The sequence below is a fragment of the Ambystoma mexicanum genome, chromosome 3q (assembly GCF_040938575.1).
Source record: "Ambystoma mexicanum isolate Mex_15411 chromosome 3q, UKY_AmexF1_1, whole genome shotgun sequence".
Lineage (NCBI taxonomy): Eukaryota > Metazoa > Chordata > Amphibia > Caudata > Ambystomatidae > Ambystoma > Ambystoma mexicanum.
The window spans coordinates 1,250,261,602-1,250,284,521 of record NC_090926.1 but is presented as its reverse complement, the minus strand read 5'-3'; the positions used below and the strand labels follow the sequence as shown (position 1 = coordinate 1,250,284,521).

The 22,920-nt window shown below is 48.6% G+C and overlaps 1 protein-coding gene across 6 annotated transcripts in view; it reads right to left on the bottom strand.

Moving 5' to 3' along the window:
- DOCK6 (dedicator of cytokinesis 6) overlaps positions 1-22,920 on the bottom strand; it is a 1,219,180-nt gene that overhangs the window by 765,958 nt on the left and 430,302 nt on the right. For all 6 annotated transcript variants that reach the window (XM_069604231.1, XM_069604230.1, XM_069604232.1 and 3 more), the window contains exon 15: positions 1,732-1,849. In XM_069604231.1, the coding sequence (XP_069460332.1) occupies positions 1,732-1,849 (118 nt within the window). The remainder of the gene's footprint in view (positions 1-1,731; positions 1,850-22,920) is intronic.

The window sequence follows — 22,920 nt, the reverse complement described above, 5'->3', positions numbered from 1 at the left end:
TTGGCCTCAAAGACTCTGTCCTTCACTGGTTCTCCTCTTATCTATCCAACCGCACCTTTGCCGTCTCCTGGGGTGGCTCCACCTCTCCCACCCATCCTCTCAACCACGGCGTTCCCCAAGGTTCTGTCCATGGACCCTTTCTCTTCTCACTCTACACTTCCTTCTTAGCCCCCATTATCTCCTCCTTTGGTGTTTCACATCATTTCTGTGCTGATGATACCCAGCTATTCCTCTCCTTCTCTCCTGACATCCACCAGAAGCTTTCTTCTTGACTCTCTGCTATTAAATCTTGGATGTCCTCTCACTTCCTTACTCTGAATGCTGACAAAACCGAAGTCCTTTTCTTCCCTGCAAACACTCTCCCTCTTCTCTCCCCTCCCCCTTCCATTCACTTTCCCCCCTACAAACTCTCCTATTCTCCCCATGCCCGTAACCTTGGTTCTCACATTGACCCCCACCTGTCTATCTCACCACATTTCTCTTACAGCCAGATCTTGCCGCTTTCACTTTTAAAACATCCGTAAAATTCGATCCTTCCTAACCTTTCACGCGACTAAACTCTTAATCTCCTCCCTCATCTTCTGTAGACTTTTCTACTGCTCTACACTTTTCTTTGGACTCCCCACCTCTCATCTAACCCCACTCAAATCCATCTACCACTCTGCCATCCGCTCCCTCTGCCTTCTCTCTCCTCATGACTCCATCTCCTCTTCTCTCACCTCTCTAGGTTGGCTCCCATTTCACTCCCAGCTCAAATTAAATTTCCTCTGTCTAGACTTCAAATCCCTCTATGGTCTTGCCCCCACCCCCTCTACCTTTCCTTCCTCCTCACTTTCTATACTCCTCCTCGTTCTCTCTGCACTGCTGATCTCTTCCTACTCTCTCCTTCACCACCACCACCCTGCGCCCCTTCCCGCTTCCGCTCTTTCCAACTGCTCGCCCCTTTCCACTGGAACCGCCTCCCCCTCTCCATCCGCTCTACTCAGTACCTCTCTAAAATGTTATCTCTTCCATTCATCTCCCTAAATCCCTTTGCTTCCTCTTACTTCTGCTAGTACTTCTACCCACACCTCCTACTCCCTTTCCTACTTCTCTTCCACCGCTCCCTCTCCTTTCACTCTACTCCCTCCTACCCCACTTCCTGCACTTTTCTAATCCTCATCCCTTCTATTCTTATTCCTTATACCCTCTGCTTCCTCTTTTACATCTGCTCTCACCACTGCTCTTACCTCCTACTTCCTCTCACCCCTTGGTCCCTCCCTACTCTTCTATCCCCGTCCATAATGTAAATTGTTTTTTGTACTGTTTTCTGGTTTAATTCAATTGTTATTTAATGCTTGTTGTATCTGATTGTTCCTCTTCTAAAGCGTTTTGGATTAAAACGGTATATAAATTCAATAAAATACAAAGGAGGTTTACCTGGCATTTCGGTGCTAGACTACCTTGCGGGTGGGACAAAGACTGATATGCAAATTGATATTCTTCCTTTGTAAAATGTACAGTGAGCAAAAATCGATGGCTTCGGACTCCCACAGTGGGTAAAAACCACAGAACAGGTTATCATGCCGCATTCATTCTGGAGAGGGGCGCCTGCTACCTTTCCTCTTCTAGATGGTTCTTGGTTCAGAGAGCAGACCTGCCTTTAGGCTTCCAAGGCAAGTGGAACATGAGTATCATCACCCCCCCTGCCTACATGTCCCTCCCACAGAATAAGCAGGATCCAACACTCACCGGTAGGGCCTGGCTAGGGTCCTCCCCAGCCATGAACTGCATCTTGACAGCAATGTTCCTCACTGATCCTTGGCGGTTGCTGAAGTTTAGGCTGTGCGGGTAAACATATAGCAGATTCCTATAAGAGAGAAGCATGCAAGTCAAATCTATGTTTTTCAATTTCATGCCCGTGCATTAGGGAAGCAGAGTAGCATGAATCTTAAACTGTCCAACAAATCCATCTTTGAGCAGAGCTTGCTTTTTCCCATCCCAAATGAACAAGAATACATTTGCAATATTGCCTTCAAATACTTAAGGTAAATAGTGTACAATCCCTGCAGATAAAAGCAAGGTAAATCCCACTATGTACTGTGCTGAGCTACTGGACGAGGTGTAACCAGAACTCATGCATTTCAACCTTCCTGGCCCCATCATGCCATAAAACACATGCGTTAGAATGCAAATATTTTAAGAGCCATTCCCACAAACAAAATCTTTCTGGCTGACCTTTTTATTTCAGGAGCCATTGGCGAGTCAATGCCGAAAACTTGGCTCCTTTACTGGTATACATATATTTTAAGAAGAAGGTAACAACAGCCCAACATTAAGGTCTGAGGGAGGCATTATCCCTACACTACTGCCATTGCCAGAGGAACAACAAGAGAAATTGACACATGGATAATGACTGGTTAAAAGGATTGCACAGAGTACCCTATTCTAGTGTGATACTAACTGTGTGAGGGAACATTAGATAATGGAAAAACATTTCAACATTCTCAGAGGAGGAACAACCGTCAGAAGCACCATGAAATGACTAAATAACACGAGGCGGTGTAATCAAAAGAATGTAATTGCACATATTTAATAAATGCACTACATTTAATTGATACTATGACATGCATTACTTACCGTAAAAGCATTTCTGATGATTGTATCTGTTTAGATTCACATGCACATTCTACTCGGGGCACTGGGGCTTCCATAGCATTCATTGCAAATGTTACCCTTGAGTCCATTTGCAAAGCGGCAACCTGGAGATCTGTACACACCTTTACAAAACACTATAGCCTAGACCAGTGGTCTTCAAACTTCTTTGGCCTGGGCCCCCCCCTGAGCAAAATCTGGGGAGGCCGGGCCCCCCCAAAAATGTGAAATGGACAGTATGTACAAATGGCTATGAACTATTATGTGCCGTCATCGCAACCTACTCCCAGTATAGTCTGTGGGCTCCCCCACCTGCTCCCATCACAGTCCCAGGGCTCTCCCCACCCCATCACATTTCCTGGCCTCTCCCCACCCTGCTCCCACCACTATCAAAGTGCTCCTGCCCATCCTGCTCCCACCACAGTCCCCTAGCTCCCCCCCATCCCGTTCTCAACACAGTCTGTGGGCCAGTGGGAGATGGTGTATTTTTTATATGGAGGGGCATACATGTTTCCCACAAAAATGCCATAGCGACCGAGCGCAGTGAGGGAGCCTGAACCAATCAAAAGGGGTTTGGGGGGGGGGAGGCTCCCCCGTGAATTTTTTTTTAAATAATACGATTAAATGATGCCTTTTAGAGCATTCTTTAAAAGACAATGGGTAAAACGCCAAACAGTTTGCTACTGGAACTGGGGTGCCAAGGGGGAAAGCATGGCATTTTTGACTGGACATCTATGAAGGATATCCAGTAAAAAAAAATACCATGCCTGTCCCCTGGGTTCCACAGCGCCGCTGATTTTGACAGGTGGGTAGGGGGATTGTGCAACAAAGGCATTTTTAAAATGACTTTGTTGTGCAACCCTCCTAACATCCTGTACCCCCCCACTCGCCAAAATCCGCTCAACGGACTGAAACACACTGAAAAACACACACACACACACACACACCAATCACTCTATTATTCATACAAGCACCTAACACCATACACTCACTCATAACACAAGCATATACGCATCCATAAACATTTAAACACAAAATAAATTAACATAAATGTACCTTCTGCAGGGGCCTGCGCGTAGGTGCTGAAATGCTCCAGGTTGCTCTGTCTGTATGTGCGAGTAAGCGCAGGATCTCCCCCTCAGACATACAGACATGCAGTGCCCCAGCCAGCATTTCCAATGAGCTATGCAAGGCTGGCGAACCAAAATGCCCTCAGCCTTGCATGCCTCAGTGAGAATGTGCGCCTGGGGAACTGAACTGTCAAATGGAAACAGTGTTTCCCTTTGACAGTTCAGCCAGCCCAGGAGCACTCCCTCAGCTGGAAAAAGCAGCTGAGGGAGTGCTCAGTGTTTCACTGGGCTGACTCCTCGTCTCCTGCATAATGGGTGAGGGGGCCACTGGGTGGACGCCCACTCGCCCATTATGGATGAGCCGCCAGGCTCGGACTGGAAAGTGGGCCACTTTTCTGGCCAATGTGGGCCAGTTTGATGAGTTACTTCACTATGCAACTAATAGTTTTGACCATTGTTGCTGAATACATATTTTTTAAATATCACAATTTGCTTACATTTTAACCAAAAACACCCCCTTGGGTCAAACAGTCTGTGACTTAAGGAATGAATATCCATTTGCAACTGCGGGTGCTTTTTCATTGGTGCCGGAGACAGTTTTATGGTCCAGTCTGACCATTTGAGCCGGGCCTGCCCATTTCCTCCAATCTTTAAAAAAAAAATTATCCCTCTCTCTCCCCCTCTCTCCCCCTCTCTCTCTCCCCCTCTCTCTCTCTCCCTCCCTCCCTCTCCCTCCCTCTCCCTCCCTCTCCCTCTCTCTCCCTCTCTCTCCCTCTCTGTCCCTCTCCCCCCCTCCCCCTCTCTCTCCCTCTCTCCCTCTCTCTCTCTCCCCCTGGGATGCGGCCGCGCCCCCCCCTAGGGGGGTGCGCCCCACAGTTTGAAGACCTCTGGCCTAGACACTAATTCTAGGTCTGATTCTCAGGTGGGGCAAGCAGTAGTAAGACATCTTTTCCCTACTGTTACTTCTCACAACCCACCTCCAACTCCGGGTACTGCTCGCTAGTCTATGCACAGCAAGTGATTCTAAGCAGATTAGCAAGCATCAGAAGACATGCATTACTTACCGTAAACAAATTTCTGATGATATCTGCTTAGATTCACATGCGGCCACCCTTCCTCCCCGCTCGGATGGAAGGAACATAGACGTCTTACTACTTTCTCTCTTTTCTGTACTCAATCACGATAGTCATAAGGCTCCCTCACGGCAGAAAGAATCCAATCGGAGGGACCTCGACACGTGAGGGATTTTGGGTACACTACATGTCACGTAGCGATTGCGTTACAGACACGCCCATGTCAGTGTGCCCTTTCGATTCTCCAAAGACAAGATGCAATACTCCACGGTTACCACTGGAAGTCAGACTATATGCACAGCATGTGATTCTAAGCAGATTAACAAGCATCAGAAAATAATTTCCTATATCTGCTATCCAATTTGAACAGGAACTTTCTGGACGAATTAGAAGAATAAGTACATCAGGTGATTGTCTTGGATTGGTCAATCTGGAGGGTTGTGCTGTGAAGATTCTATGTTCCAAGTGTGGTAACAAAGATTATCCTTAAACCTTCTCTGGCTTAACTAGTGGTAGCTATGGTTTAGAGCTCAAGGCTAACACTTAGGAGAGGAGAAACACAGGGTAAACAATAAGGTGAAAAACGTAATGTCTGAATAGAGGTAATGAGGGTAAAAGGCTTGAAACCTTGGTAAAGTTAAATTAGAGGTTTGTGAATGTGAACAGCGTTCGGAAAGTCTCTAAAAGCATTCTTGAGGTTTAACCCTACTTGTTAGGTGCAAAGTTAGGAGTCATCAGGTATAGCTTTAGCACGTGTACTGTCTCAACTGTGATTCAGTGTTGCATACAAATCAATGAAAGAGACAGATGAGGTTCTGATTGGCTGAGTGAAGTACTGGTTCTGATCATGAGCAGTACTCAGTGTAAACTATAGAACAAAATGTAAAAGAAAGGGTTCACAGTTTAAAAAATAAAAATAAAAGCACCTGTCTTGGGAAACACCCAAAGTAAAGGAAACCTCATGGTCCGGTTGCTTTAATAATTTTACTGGCAGTCAATTCTCAGGTCCCTGCAGAGGAGATGGTGGTTCGTGTGTTCTACACATGCAGTGGTGGCTCCGGTGGTGACTAACAGAATCTTAAAACAAGGTTGCTCTGGAATCGCCGATTGTGCTGATGTGCCAGAGGGAATAACTACTACTAGAGCTAGGGTACTACGATGCAGCCATCGGATTACTTGAGTGGACACCTCTATTGCCATGGATACCGATTGTGGCCCCAGGAGGCAATTCAGATAATAGATCCTCTAGTTCTGATGTCACTATTTCAGTTGTCTTTGTTACAAGGGGTCTTTGTCTAAGGTAGCAGCCATTGGAATCTTACTCGACATTTGTCAGTGCACTTGTCTGATGCTTCTGCTTCATCGTGTGGGGTCTGTGCAGAGACAAGTCGCCAAAGTCTTAGTCCTCTGGGTCACGGAAAGGCATCCTTGGGTCCCTCAGATTCTGCTGGTCATCAGCAGTCTGGTGTACACACATATCAGACAGGGCTTCACCATCGGAATAGCTACTTGAAGATGGAAAGGCCTAGCAGCGCTTCCTCCAAATTCACCATTTGATAGGGGTCTTCTTCTGTTCTTCGGGTCACATCCACAGGTTCAATGGGCTAAACATTGGTTTAAATGGGAGTTTAGGGGCAAGAGGTTCACAGCAACAAATCGCATGCTTGAATTTAATCCCATTTTCTGTGATGGCTAAGGAATGGCTACATCCAACCTTTACAAGAACATTCACAGGCTTTCACTGAAGTATGCATTCCAGATTGAACTCAGATACCCTTGACCTGCAGGTCACAGCTGAGCTGGCAACTATAGGCCTCACTGTCTGAGGCAAGCAAAATCCATACATGGAAAAATCCTTGTTCATTTTTGTGAACGGAGAATATCACAGGGGCAATGCGCTGGCCTTGGAAGCAAGACCACGCAGAGCAACAGAGAATTGCATCTCAGATCTGGGCTGAGAAACCGAACTCGGGTACGGTATTAGGCGTGTTATAAAAAAACAATTAAATAAATAATTAAAATGAATATGGTCAATGTCTGGCACCCCACTAGGTCATGCACTTTCACAGGGTCCTACTTTTGATTTTTGGTGAAATGATTTGTGTGGCTCACCTAGTTGAAACTGGGCTTCGAATGGGCGTCCCAATCCACACTCCCCCCCTGGGGATGTCTCTTGCTGGGAAGATGTGGGGTTGAAGCAAAGCCTTGATATGTGTGTTGCTGGGAAGATGTGGCTACCAATGCATGTAAAAGCCTACAACCTAGCCATTTGGTTTTTGGTCCTTTATGTGTTGTGCCACAAGAAAAAAACATTTTGGCCATTTCTGTATCTGTCTGCCTTGCACACAGTTCACAAAGGCTTACCTAAATGAACGGACTCTTGTTTAATGTTAGTGTCAAAGGATGTGATACCGGGCAGTTGCCACCTGCATGGTCCATAGGCGCTCAGGCGGATCTGTAACGCAAGGAGGGAGGGTAGGCGGGTGATTAGTAGGACTGAGCGTGAAAAGAGCAAGAGAGCTGTGATGTGCTGTTGGCAGCTTCAATTCGGAAACACCATTCACTGAGCACAGATGCGATTATGGAAAGTTGGCTGCTGTGTGTTGTTGTGCGAGATTATGTGTGGATTGTTTTGTTGTTGTGGTATTGTGAAGTACGTGCAGATTGTGGTGCTGTAGAGGTATGGTTGAGTTTGGTTCAGAGTGTGAGAGGTGTATGCAGAAGAGTGAATTTTTAGTACAGGTTATTGATCAAACTCCAGAAAATCCATCCAATTGCTTTACACCTCGTACCCCAGGAATCCATCCAGGTGCACACACTCCCTCTACCCCCACCAATAAGCTGTCTAGGTTCATCACATTTCCTACCACTGCAGTTCGCCCAAGTGCATCGCATGGTTGATCAACACAATTTGCCCAGATGTGAAACATGGCCAGCCAACACAATTAGCATACATGTGTAATATGACTGACAATTCACCTAGATGTGAAATATGCCAATACAAATAACCTACATGTGAAATATGCTAACACAAATAACCTACATGTGAAATATGGCTAACACAATTCACCTAGATGTGCAATATGGGTAACACATTTAGCCTGCATGCAAAATATGCTAACACAATTTGCCTAGATGTGAAATATGCGAACACAATTCGCCTAGATGTATAATATGCTAACAATTCACCTAGATGTTAAATATGCCAACACAAATCGCCTACATAAGAAATATGGCTAACGAACAATTCGTCTAGATGTGAAATATGGCTACAATTCGCTTAGATGTGAGGAACTAACACAGTTGGGCTAGAAGAGAGTTAAGGTTACCATATGACTGTGGCTTTATGCATGAGGCTATATGCTATTAGGTAGTGAGAGTAATAAGAGTGGTAATTGTAATTGTGGGTCAGTTTAGTTTAGTGGGGCACAGTATTGCTGCGTCCCCTGCCCGAGCCACAATTACCTTGTCAGTCGCTGCTAGTTGACGGTTGCAGGGGTCAACGTCAAAAACACTGGATAGAGCGGCTTCTTCGGGAGCTGCCCTTTGCCTTGGGGCCCTTAGCCGACGGGACTGCCCGAGCAGGAAGGCTGTCCTCGGAGGTGTGTCAGAAAAGGGATGCAGGCCCCAATCAGCGTCTCACGGGGGCACGAGAAAGCAAGACCAGGAAGCGGGCGGTAAAGGAGAATCGCACGTAAGAAACAAACAGTGATTTCCCCAGAGAAGATAATATTTTTACAAATAAATGTGCCAAAAACAGGCTTTTGAAACTAAACCACCTCACCTGCAAAGGACTAGAGCTAAAAGTGCCCTGAAAGCAGGAAACGAGCCTCAGATGGTCTTTGTGATATTCTATGGACTGCAGGGTGCAATCAGCATCTTTCAGGGCGGGCTGGAGTAGTAATCAGGAAGAGTTTGGCTGGAGTAGTAATTAGGAAGAGTTTGTACATAGAATTAATATTGTGGTTGCCCAAGTCAAGATGGAGAGAAAGAAACTTAATCTGATTGGTTTAAGGAACAATAGTATGTTTGGTTTGTCTGATTGGTGGATAGGATAATGGGTTGGATTCCTGGGAGGCGAGCAAGATTCTAAACTGCCTTTCATCCCTAGTAATTCAGTGGCTGGTTGTACATTAGTTAATCTCCTTAAGTAAGGCCTTTCAGAGTTCAGAAGATTTACCAAAGAAGTAAGAAAATCGTTTGTTGAGCCAGAGTGAACTAGAAGACATCAGGTGGGATCGTTCTTTTTAAAAGCTAAAAGATTTTCACAGTGAACTTTCATCTTTCATAAGAAAACTTAAAGGGGCCGATTCATGGAACAAACGTGCACCGAAAATCTATGCGCAAACAGGCGCAAGCGCGAAAAAACAGGCGCACGCACACACGTGCGATTCATGGAAGTCCCTGCGCGTGTTTTCCTCAGGATGTGCGCCAAACCCGTGCATGGCGCACACGCCACTGAAACATCCCGAACGGCGTGTGCGACGCGCACAGTGAAAGCGCACAAGGGGGCGGAACACGGGGCGGAACGCGCGGAATGGGGAACAACGCGCGAAAATAAGGGCGTAACTGGGATGTACTGCTGGGAAGCAGACCGAACACCCACACGCACGCGAACCTCACGTATTCATGGAATCGCACGCGCACGGCCCAAGACACGCACAGGCCTAAACACGTCCGCCACACGAAGGCAGGAGGTAGCGTCCCTGCGCATCACAAAAGCGCTAATATACAGCAATGATGAATGTCCCATACTGCTATTGTGCCTAGGGTTCGCGTGAAGATTTTCACGCGATCGGGCCTGGGAGAGCGGGCTACGTGTATCACGGGGGTTCGCGTGAAGTTCTTCACGCGATCGGGCCTGGGGGAGCGGGCTACGTGTATTACGGGGGTTCGCGTGAAGTTCTTCACGCGATCGGGCCTGGGGGAGCGGGCTACGTGTATTACGGGGGTTCACGCGATCGGGCCTGGGAGAGCGGGCTACGTGTATCACGGGGGTTCGCGTGAAGTTCTTCACGCGATCGGGCTTGGGGGAGCGGGCTACGTGTATTACGGGGGTTCGCGTGAAGTTCTTCACGCGATCGGGCCTGGGGGAGCGGGCTACCACTCACCATCTGCCTTGCACGTAGAAGAACGCGTAGCCAACACCCGCTGTGAAGTAATAGCGTGTGAACCCCAACGGCTGGAAAACACGCACCGCACCCCACGAAAAGCACGTACAGAGCAATGTAAAGGCACGTGGGATCTACAAGCCCTGCCAGGGAAACACCCGTGCGCGAAACATCACAGACGCGCTTACGCACTAAGGGCATTTGGTCCAATGAAATCGCGTAGGCGTGCTTACGCGCTAAGGGCCTTTCCTCGATTTACACGCAGACGTGCAAGATTTTCACATGCAAAATCACTCCGTATCAAGCTGGCCACGCATAAGCACACGGAAGACCACGCTCCTGCCCAAAAACCCGAATTACTGCCCCCCAGAGCCCCGAGCAGCCTCCCACGAGCCATCTGCTGCTGCCTGCCTGCCTGCCTGCCTGCTGCCACCGTGCCCTGCCATTTGGTGCCTGCACATCAGCCATCTGCAGGGGTCCATTTGCTGTGTCCACCCCTGCTGGAACAGAAGACTCCCGACTGGGATATCATCGCTCCACAGCCCAGCCCCAGGACCCAGTTGCCCACCCACTCCTGCCTCTGGGGTTGCCATGTTGGCACTGAAACATCTGGCACCACTGGCAACCCCCGGCCAGAGAGGCAGAGGGGCACCAGCTTCACTGCCACTGAAGTTGGTGTCCTGGTGGAGCAAGTCCTGGGGCAGTATGATGCCCTCTTCAGAAGTAAGCGCGCCAACAAGGAAGGACGGACTCGGATCTGGACGGACATCGTGACTGCCATCAATGCGGAGGGGGTGGCAGTCCGCGACTACCAACATGTCAAGAAGCGCTGGGATGACTGCAGGTCCAGGACCCTCTTGAAGGCCCGGCGCCTCGTGGAGGGGGGCTGGGGCCGCATGAGTACCATCCAGATGAGGGTCCTGGAACACGTAGGCCCAGCGCTCCACGCCCAGATCCTTGAGAGGCAGACCCGTCTGGAGTTGAGCGGTAAGTGGCCAAGCATTGCTGTGTGAGACAGGGCATGTCGCAGTGTGCTGGTTGTCTGATACTTGCCTGTATGTGTGACATAGGCCATGTATGCATGCGTGTGTGCAGGGACGTCATGCATGTGAGACCAGTAATGTGTGAACCACACGGTTGGTGCATGTGTTCAAATGCAACATGGGTTGCCCTATGCGGAATGGCCACATGAAAGCATGCCAGTCTCTGTTCCTGGACATGGGTGGGGGTGAGGGATGGGTGCTGATGCCATGTACTTGTATGCTGTCCATGTCTGTGTGTCTGACCTGTGTGTCTGTGACTTGTGAATGCCAGGGATGCATGACACATGTCTGTCGCAATGTTCAGGTTCACTGATGCAGCCTAGTCATCCTTGTATCCACTGTGTCTGTGGTGTACGAGGCCAGATGGATGAAACTAGGGTGAAGTGTGTGCATGTGATAGGCATGGCCCATGATGCATGTGAGTTCCAAAACAACATTGTATGTTTCAAGAATCCCTTGGACATGTATGCTAATGTCCATAGCATGCGCCATGCCTGTTACCGCATGTGTTTTACCTGCACTGAGCCATGTGTTGTGGAGGGACATGATGGAAGTGATCTTTGACAGTGCCACTCATCTGCTATTGCTTCCTGTCTAGGGGACCATTGTACAGTACCCTGATGCTTGTGTTCTATGTCTCCCTCTACACAGCGCCACGTGAAGAAGAGGGCGGAGACGGCTCTGTGGAGCAAAGCGGCGGGGATGCCCCCACGGCTGCAGCGGAAGGGGTGGGTGAGCCCCCACAGGGGCTTGCAATGGCGGAAGACGGGGTGGAGCCATCCAGGTTGGTGGTTTCCACAGAGGAGGAGGAGACCGCTACTGAGGTGCACATGGGGCCTGGTGGGGGCATCCCTGCTGGTGCAAGTGTTGCAGTCCAGGGGCAGGAGTGAGCACAGGTCGCCGTGGAGGGGCCTGTGCATGTCACTGTCCCTGACACTGTGACTGCACCACCATGCACCAGCAGGGATGCCCCATCCCAGGCCCGTCTGCAGGTAGGGGGGATGTCCATGTCATCTGACTCACCTCCACCTGCGGACGAGGGGACCCCTGGCCGTATGGAGAAGGTCCTGATTGGTGTCGCGTTGCGCACAGGTGCAATTCGTGATGAGGTGCGTGCTTCCCGGGAGAAGCATGCACGTCATCACGGAGAGCACTGTGCCGACGTGGCCCAGTTGGGATCGGCCATGGTCGGGGGTTTCCTACATGTGTTGGCCAATCTGGCGACCCTCTCCTCTTCTGTGGAGACTATGCACCAGTTCTCCATGCCGTCTTCCGGCCCAGATACCACCAGGGCCCCCTGTGGACCTGCCCCGACCAATGCAGCCGGCGGTGGGGATCCCATCCCTGCCACAGTCGGGAGTCGGAGGTCCAGCAGGGGTGGACACTCCAGCAACTGGACCCCAGCAGATGGAGGATGTGACGGCATCATCGGCAGGGCACGTGCACAACGGCGTCGGTGGATTCCATCAGCCTGGATGCCGTTGTGCTGGCATAGGCAGTTGCGTCGGAGGCAGCGGCAGGCTAGACGTGGGAGGCATCATGGCTCGGGGCCATCAACATCAGGGGTGCAGGGCTCGGCCGGAGGGCAGGAGAACCCTGGAATGGGAATGGCTTCCGTGTGGGAGCGGTTGGGCCAGCAGATAGGTGCGGAGCGGCAGCGGGCAGAGGAGGAACGGCTCACAATGGTCAGGGCGGAGAACTCCATGAGCAGGGCGCTGAGGCGGGCTGAGTGCCTCGAGGGTCTTCGCAGGGAGTTGGAGCTGGACACTGCTTTATCCCTGCGAGACCTCGGGGCCAGGGAACATGCCCGCCTCCAAGCCATTGAACAGGAGTTCGATGATGCCCTGGCCCATGACAACATCATGGGCCGTTGGACTAGCCCGCTGCCCACGTAAATAGTTATGTAGTTAGTGTTAGGTTTCCTTTGTTTTTGCATTTTCTTTGGACCTTTTGGACAATGGGCCACATTTTTGTATATAGTTATTTTTTATTAGGTAGTGTTGTTAGATAGGTTTCATTTCTTTTGTTGGTATCATGGACCCTGGCTTGTCACCTGTACATAGTTCACTGTTGGATTTTCTTTTCTTTTTACAATTTACCCATGGAGCAATGGCTTTCAATTATAATTTCCCATTGGATTTTCTTTTGTGGACTGTGACTTTGGACACCATTGCTTTGGATTCTGATTTTTGGTTTTGCATTTTTTCACGGACATGCTTCTTTTTACTTTTTTTACATTCCCATTTCTGTTAGTTTATTTTTGATTCAATTCATGTTTCCTTTAATACATATTTTTTGATCAAACTTCAATGTGTAGTATCATCTCATTGGTTTCATGCATATCATGATATGGGTATTGAGATTCACTGACACCCATTGGGTGTATGTGAGGGACATGTGTTCGTTTCCAAACTTGCTATTGGTGTTCTATCATGTTATTGCCATTTCTAAGTGGGTGGATGCAATACTCGGGTGGGTGTTTTGCATTTGGAGGCTGACCATAGGGACCAGGGATCTAGATTGTGATGACATGTTGGCTGGGGAACATGAGTTGGACATGAGTGGGGGCCTGCTGGCAGGTACCCCACAGTGCTGGGGGGTGGGGATGCAGGGGAACATGAGTTGGACATGATTGGGGGCCTGCTGGCAGGTGCCCCACAGTGCTGGGGGGTGGGGGTGCAGGGGAACATGAGTTGGACAAGAGTGGGGGCCTGCTGGCCGGTGCCCCACAGTGCTGGGGGTGGGGGTGCAGGGGAACATGAGTTGGACATGAGTGGGGGCCTGCTGGCAGGTGCCCCACAGTGCTGGGGGGTGGGGGTGCAGGGGAACATGAGTTGGACATGAGTGGGGGCCTGCTGGCAGGTGCCCCACAGTGCTAGGGGGTAGGGGGGGGGCAGGGGAACATGAGTTGGACATGAGTGGGGGCCTGCTGGCAGGTGCCCCACAGTGCTGGGGGGTGGGGGTGCAGGGGAACATGAGTTGGACATGAGTGGGGGCCTGCTGGCAGGTGCCCCACAGTGCTGGGGGGTGGGGGGGGCAGGGGAACATGAGTTGGACATGAGTGGGGGCCTGCTGGCAGGTGCCCCACAGTGCTAGGGGGTGGGGGTGCAGGGGAACATGAGTTGGACATGGGTGGGGGCCTGGTGGAGGCTGCCCCTGCACTGGTGGGGGCGGTGGGAGACATGGGTGGGGGCCTGGTGGAGGGTGCCCCTGCACTGCTGGGGGGTGGGGGTGGTGGGAGACATGGGTGGGGGCCTGGTGGAGGCTGCTCCTGCACTGCTGGGGGGTGGGGGGAGACATGGGTGGGGGCCTGGTGGAGGCTGCTCCTGCACTGCTGGGGGGTGGGGGTGGTGGGAGACATGGGTGGGGGCCTGGTGGAGGCTGCCCCTGGTGGCTGGGGGTGCAGGGGGACATGCGTTGGTGGGCAGTAGTGCAAGTTGACATGTGGGTTGGCTGGGGGGCATGGCCATGGTGGATGGGGTGCCTGCAGGACATGTGCAGGGTAGGCCCCTGTGGTGTGAGCCACCTGCAGGGGCCGTGGAGGGTGTAGAGGGAACACCTGGGAGGACCCACACGTGCAATTCACGTGTGGTGCTCCCCCGCGCACCCCTGTAATACACGTACCCTGATGGAATCGCATGTGGAACTTCCCACGCACCCCTGAAATACACGTACCCTGCTGAAATCACGTGTGAAAATTCCCGCGCACCCCTGATATACACGTACCCTGCTGAATTCACGTGTGAAAATTCCCGCGCACCCCGAAATACACGTAGCCTGGACATTCGCGTGTGGAACTTCAAGCGCAACCCTGTAATACACGTACCCTGCTGAAATCGCGTGTGGAACTTCCCGCGCACCCCTGAAATACACGTACCCTGCTGAAATCGCGTGTGGAAATTCCCGCGCCACCCTGATGTACACGTACCCTGAAGGAATCACGTGTGAAACTTCCCGCGCACCCCGAAATACACGTAGCCTGGACATTCGCGTGTGGAACTTCCCGCGCACCCCTGATATACACGTACCCTGCTGAATTCACGTGTGAAAATTCCCGCGCACCCCTGATATACACGTACCCTGCTGAATTCACGTGTGAAAATTCCCGCGCACCCCTGATGTACACGTACCCTGATGGAAACGCGTGTGGAACTTCAAGCGCAACCCTATAATACACGTACCCTGCTGAAATCGCATGTGGAACTTCCCGCGCACCCCTGAAATACACGTACCCTGCTGAAATCGCGTGTGGAAATTCCTGCGCACCCCTGATGTACACGTACCCTGATGGAATCGCGTGTGGAACTTCCCGCGCACCCCTGTAATACACGTACCCTGCTGAAATGACGTGAGGTACTTCCCGCGCACCCCAGTGATCCACGTAGCCCGCTTGCCGTGCTGGTACAGGGTTAGCGCAGCCCTTTGCGCTGGATTGGGGATTTTGATGGCTTTTCCCTGCGCGAGAGGCGTTCTTGGGGGTGTAACTGGCGCTGCTGCAGGGTCGCTGCGCCACGGCTGGTTTTGGTAGCTGGAATCCATGAATACGCTCTGCGCGGAAATGGGTTTTGGCGCATGCGGCTGGCGCAGGGATTCGCACGCGCACACTGTGCGCCAGCCGCGTGCGGCACTTGTGCGCTGAATTCTATGAATTACCCCCAAAGAGTTAACGATTTTTAAAGTTTACTGAGTGAAAAGATGTTTTACAGTTTTATTACTATAAGGAAACACGTGTGAAGACTGTGCGCTCAAGTTTTAAAGTTGTTTACTGCATGAAAAGTGTTTCAAGACTGTTTCAACGCGTGCGCGAGTCCGCGTGACTTCAGTAATGTTGTTCTGGGAGCGCGCGGGTATTCTGAGCAATAGAGCGCGTGTCCAAATGAATAGCGCGAGTGGTTTTTGAGCGCGTGCACATTTTTAACGTGAGAGACGTTGCGTAAGAAAGCGCGTGTTGGGTTGCGATAGAGCGCGAGTCCATTTTTTTAACTAAGCGCGGGTTGTTTTGAACGCGTGTACAATTTTTATGTGAGTGACGTTGCGTATAACCGCTCGTGTTCGGTAGCGATAGAGCGCGAGTCCATTTTACTTAGCGCGAGTTGTTTTTTAGCGCGTGTACACTTGTTTTCACGCGTGCGTGTATTTGTTAATATGCGCGTGTGAATTTTATACGCGAGGACAATTTTTCACGTCTTATGATTTTGCGTGTTTATCGCAAACGCGTGTTAAGAAAGAAACTATGCGTTCGTATGTGTAAAAAAGAAAAGGTTCACACGCAGAAGGAGAGCAGCATTCAAGAAAGTTTATGAGTTTCTATTTAATGTAATTTTTATGCAAAAGGAATTCAATCCTTCAAAGAAAGACTGCATTTCACAAAGGCATTTAAAACTCAAACTTCATAGAGTTAAATGAACTTAAAAAGCAAAGAAGAATATCTAAGTCTGTAAGGTGCTTGCAAGGGTCATTACTTTAGGATTCTAAAGAGATTTGAATGGATTGAGACTATATGCACTAAGCATGATAATTGTTTACAAGATATTCCATACAGATAATTAACCTCTAAGTCTTATACAGAGGTTTAAGAGGTAAAGAAGTTAGAGTTTATTTTAAAATAATTTTAGAAAAGAAGTTTATATCAATATATAAGTAACCAAGTGTATTTGTTTACTACAGATACCAGAGCCTACCAGAAGGTTGCAGGGCTGCAGTGTCTCCGTTGTTATTTTCTCCAAATTCCCCTTTCCCTTTCTTGGGGTTCTCAGCTCAGCTTATACTTAAGGGTTGAGAGGTGAACTCCTGGTGAAGGTCTGTGGGGCCAGATCAGCTCCTGTGGAATTCAGTCAAGCCGGACCCTGACAGCATCTCGCGGAAGGCGAAAGAAAGCAATATCGGGAAGCGGGCGGGAAGGGATAATCGCAAGGCAAACAAACAGCTATTTCCCCGCAGAAGACAGGGGTTCCAAACTCAACAACCTCACCTGCAATGGCTAGATAAAGGTCACTCTGAGAAGACAATCCACATCCTGCTGTCTATAATTATGAATGTTGAATTAGCTGGCAAAGCCACATTGTATGGCTACCAAAGATTTGAAAGGGGTAGGGACGGTGATAGAAGGGCTGCACTAAGTTGTGTGTGTTGTGACTAATCACAGGGTATTTTCACTGCTCCCATGGGGGCGCCCCTTCCCATGATGCCAGGGAGGGGAGGGAGCTACCCAATAGTCCACCTGGGGGTGGTATTCAGCAGGTGGATCTCGTGGGGAGGGAACCCCTCCATGGGACCAGTGACGATAGCCTTGGGAAAACGCAGTATTCACCCACTCCATTTCTGCCCCCCTGACCTCTCATTCCCCTCTGTCCCCTGTGGTCCCCCACACCTCTATGTGTCTCAGTAGAGTAGAGGACTCCATTCACCCAGGTAGCACTGGGCCGAGGAAGAGTGAGGCTTACCTAAGTGGAGTGTACACAGTCACTGACACAAAGAAACAAACAAGGAGACAAAAGCCCACCGCGGAACCAACATAGGCGGTACAGTCTTTTGGAGGCAGCCCCACCAATAAAAACCAAAGGACTGTGTCCTCTGTCTAGCCAGCCTTGGAGGAGCAAGTAACCAGACACCGGTTCTGTGGCGAGAGACCTGAGGAGAGCGGAAACGAGGCACGGTTAAGGAAGGACGAGTCTCTCCGGGAGCCCCATTGAGCGGGGCCTTCTCAGGAACAAAGCAGGAAGAAACACAACCGGCGAAGCCAAAGCAGGGAGAAGGCATGCAGCTGAGGACGCAAGAAAGAACCTACCGCTGCAGAGTGGACGAGAGCAGGACACTGAATGCAGCAGAGCAGAAGCCCTGCTCCACTCCCAGGACAGACCGGAGGCTGAGACAGCATTTCCCAAAGGTAGGGAAAGGGTTGGGCCAGCTTGTGGGACACTGAGGGGGACAAATAAGTTAAAGAGACACTTACCCATATCCCGAGGACCCGAAAGGGATACTGAAAGAACTGTAAAAGATGGAACAAACTTTGTGAAATATCCTATGTGAAATATCCTACGTCGAACAGTATCTGGCAGGAGTGTACACCAGATCTGTTCAATTGGACATTAAGTGAAGCAGGGACAGAGTGCCCACAAAAGCAGTATATGAGTTTCTGGGAACCACATGAAGTCAAGGAAACCCGGGAAGAACAACATAGCAGCGTCTGAGACCACATGAAGGTGGGCGAGGCCCGCGAAAGTAATGCACAGTGGTCAAGGACCAACTTAAACAGAACGAAGCACAGAGTCAAGGGGCTGCCGCCCAGGATAAGTCAGGGAGATCCCGAGCGGATATAAGAGGAGCTGGAACCCCCATAGATGAGAATCAAGCAACAGGAGTCGTCAGGGTGATCCAGAAACAACCAAGAGGGCTCTGGGACCCACGTAAGAGAGAGAGAAAAGGGCAAGGAGCCAAATCAGGGATCATGGACCCATTGCTAAGAGGAGATAGACTTTCTTTTGGAATTCCAAAGTCTACAGTCAAGTCTGGCAGGATAGTGAATCAGACTTGATGCTACATTGGTAAATTGTGGAAAGAGCAGGGGAAGAGACTCCCCCCCCGATATCTGAGAACGGTTTTATGTTGAAAGGAAGAGCTACAGTCAAGTCTGGCAGGAGAGTACACCAGTTTCAAGTTTTGTAAGGCAGATTCCCATTCCCGGAAGTATTCCAACATGGCCACCATAGCTGGCAATCATTGCAAATGCAACAGTCTAGATGTTCTCTCCCAGAACACACTGCAGCTCGCTGATGTCACATCCTCCCAAGCAGCTTATCAACAGAATCCACCAAGAGTCCGGTGGTTGCTACTCTCATAGGAGTATACAAGCGTTAAGTTAGTTTGTTTGTGATTTACCTATCCCTGCTTCCTTACTCTTGACTCCCTTTCTGACGCTCTTCCTACCCTTGTTAATCCTTCCTTCTATACTTTATCCGCAGACCGCTACGCAGTTTGAGAGGAAACTTTACCTGATTTCAGACGATCAAAACCACGCCACTTTGGAGCGCGGTTTCAACCCAGTTTCACTTTGGTTTGGTATTCGGATCCTCGCACTTCATGAGGTATTTACGTTACGCCCCGCCTGACTTCTCCTTTCATTTGCAGTCTAGGGTACACAGTAATCTGTTCCCTTTTATTCTTGCTTTCCTTCTAGCGCGGTTTCCCTACCACGACATTCCAGGCTTACAGCCACACCTCTGTGAGCAGTCTCCAGGCGGCTTCCCTTGTTCACAAACTGGTAGGCGTTTGTAATCCATTCTGTGTTGCTCCTTTGGATTGTTGCTATTGTTTAATAATCTTTTATCTATCCCTCATCTACCCTGTTTTGTATTCACATTGTTCTCCTTAGCCCATTTATTCCGTCTCCTTGGGAACGCCAGGCGGCCTTCTCCCTCCTTCATCTCTGTTACCAGGACGCCTTTCTTCCCACAAACCGAGGGTAAGACATAGAATAATTACGGAGGGTCTGACTGCTCGTAAGGACAAGGAACTTATATCCTACTCTAACCTACTCTAACCTTTACCTTCATATCCAGTCCTTAGTTACATTCGCTAAGAAGCCTCCATTCACAGAAGGCGGAATCACATCCCGCGCAGGAACATCTCAGGGAGACAACGCTCTCTAGCAGCTCTCCGCAGGGTTTTATTCCCCGTGAGGGTTTCCCTGGGGACCTCCCGGGGATCAAGCCTTTGTGCCGGACTCTGGAGGGGTTTTCAGGGGAATACCTAATCACTGCAGGGAAGGTCACAGAGAGATTCATTTCTGGATATCACCAGTCCACGGGACATTTCCCCTCCGTTAACTCAGTTCAGGTAGGTGATTTTCTTTTTTCCTTCTCCGTTAACCTGGAGCAAATTCCATGTATGTTCAACAAAGTACAGTTGACAACCAGACTTGATGCTATGTTTTTGTGTACTGGAGAAGAGAACAAAGGAGATCAGTGGTCAAGTCTAGCAGGATAGTGAACCAGATGTTACACCGCATCTGTGAGCTGAAGAGCAGGGTAAGAGACTTCCCCATGGCACTTGGGAACTGTGTTTTTGTATGTGCTTGGAGGAGCACCTGAGAGCAAGATATTTAAAGTTAAGGAACCACTCATTGTGTTTTTCTCATCAAGAACTGAACATATGAAAGCCACATCCAGAATGAGAGAAGCCTCCTCTTGGATCAAGAAGACAAAAGACGCAAAAAGGTTTGGACACAGGATGGTGGATATTTTACTTTACTGGACATCATGACAGAGTACTTAGTATTTTTGTTGAGGGAGGGCAACTCGTCATAGAAATAGGGCAAGAAAGGTTCATTCATTTCTTTTACTTTTCTAAATAAATGTTTGTATCAACTAATATGTTACCACTGTGTCAGACATCCTTCATAGTACTGTGGCGGATAAGAAGAAGGACGCAGACTCTCACAGGGCATCTTTATTATAAATTGCTAAGTCAGTACAGGATGGGATAATGCAGCAGCAAAGATGGATTGATCACTTTAATGGCCTGTTTATCAGATCTATGAAGACGATAAGGTGGAACTGCCAAGGCGTAGCATGGTTGTAACAATTTTCAATAGAAGATATAAAAAGACTAATTAGTAAGAGCTCAGCCTCCAGATCTCCGGGACCAAATAGTCTGAGCAACGACATATTGAAAACGGACCCGGATACATGGGCAAGGGTGTTAGAGGTAGTATTCAAAGGAATCATTACTACAAGGCAGATATCTAGCTCATGGAGGAGAGCAATAGTTGTAGCTATCTTTAAGAAGGGGGATCGGCTGGATCCGATGAACTACCGTCCTATCACCCTTCTGGACGCAGATGGAAAGATCTTTGCGGGCCTTGTTCTTAGAGATTTGGAGCTATGGGCTAAAACAAATAGCATAATCTCTAAATTCCAGACAGGATTTAGGAAAGGCTTATCGACTACTTTGAACAATCTAGTTTTGAACGCAGTCAGTGGGGAATACCAGATCATCTATTGGCCATATTGATTGAATTATATAGAGATCCGGAAATCCAAGTTAGACTTGACAGATCTGGCGTGTTATCCAAGTCCATTATTATAACAAGTGGGCTCAGGCAAGGATGCCTGGTGGTGCCATTTTTTTTCAATCTCTACCTGTCCAATTTGGTAAATTGGATGATGGAGTCTGGGTTGGCCAGTCCAAAATTGGGAACAACAAAAATTGGATGGCTGGCTTACACCGACGACATTGTGTTTCTTGATCTTACCCAGATTGGCCTACAGAGGCAATTGATCTCCTTTCATAAATATGCAGAATTAAACGGGTTAAAAAACCAATCCTGAAAAATCTAAAATATTAATTTTCAAAAATCCTTTAAAGCATATAAAACCCTGGTTCATGGATAACCACATGATTCCTGTGGTGAAGGAAATTGTTCATCTAGGTTCGGTGATGAGCTCTTATACAACAAAGGGGTAGGTGACGACCGCCCTGGATGAAAAAAGTTTCTGCGTAGGGTCGCAGATGAAAAAGATTGCAGATAAATGCTGCAAATTTTCGATTCTGCCGCTTGTTAGGTATCACATAGGTAAGTTAATACCAGCAATACTGTTTGGTTTTGATACAAATCCCATTTCCTTCTTAGTTAACTGGGAAAGAATAGAGGGTATGCTCTGGAGGCGAGTTCTGAAATCTCCGGAATGGGGTGCCAATGGCCAGTCTGAGGTACGAACTGGGCATACCCTCAATGAGATCATGTGTGGAATGGAAGCTATTGACCGTGCATTGGCTAATTCTTTCTCTCCTGCCTCTCTCCTTGTATGAAGATGTCCTAACGGGGTACAAGGGCCTCTCCAATTTGTATTTAAAAAACATAGAAAGGAGTCGCGCAACTATCCTTGCGGAAGCTGAATGTTCTGAAGAGTTACTAATTAAAAATCCAACGAAAGCCAAAGTACTCCTGAGGAGAATGGATTATGCCTCGCTCACAAAGATAAACCAAAAGGTTTGAGACGAGCTATCTAATTAAATTTCTGGATCGATCCATAAGAGCAGACTTCTTAAGGTTTTGGTTAAATCTACTTCCTACATTGGAAATTCAGAGCATTAGGGAAGTAGAGGGGACTGCAAGTCCAAATTGCCAAAGATGTGATGAAAATAAGAAGCAAACATTAAAACACTTTATTGATTGTGTGGGCACTGCTGAATTAAGAAGGCAAAGATTGGCTAGATTGGTGTACCACCCTTGGTGGATAGAGACGGGCTGTTTCTGGAATAGATGGTCATCAAGAAATTAGATTTTACTTACCGTGGAGGTGGTAAAGGTTCTGAGAGATATGAATTTGGTGAATGCACATATATGATTGAAACAAAAATAGTTTTCTTTTAATTGAATAATAAAATTGGGCTGTATTTGTATGTTCTTTTAAATGCATATCATATTGTTTGTGAAAAGTCAAATTTTATTGTATGTTATCTTTTTGACTATATCACAATAAAATAATAAAAAATATAAAATTATAATTGTTATTTTTTTATAACATGCTTAATACCAGGAGTGGTTTCTAAATGCAGGATCGGGATTCGTACCTGTGTTGCTTCCAAGATAAGCGCATTGCCCATGAGCTATCCTTCCTCGCCTTAGAATGCTGATTAAATTATATGGTCCTGAGTAGACTATGCCAACAGCCTATACCTAGAAATGCCAGAACGACTATTAAAGAAACTTCAGCGCATCCAAAACGCTGCAGCCAGACTCCTGCTCAAACTACCACGAAGAGAACACATTACCCCAGCGCTGAAAATGCTACAATGTCTACCAATTAAACAGCTAATGAAGTTCAAAACAATGTGAATAACGCACAGAACAATCCAGGGCCAAGGAGCCGAGTTCCTAAATGAGAAAACTGTCAACCGTCCGACAAGACCACTCAGATCAAGCAATGACATTTGCTTAGAACCAAAAGCATACAATCAAAGAACATTTGGAGGATCACCTTTCTCT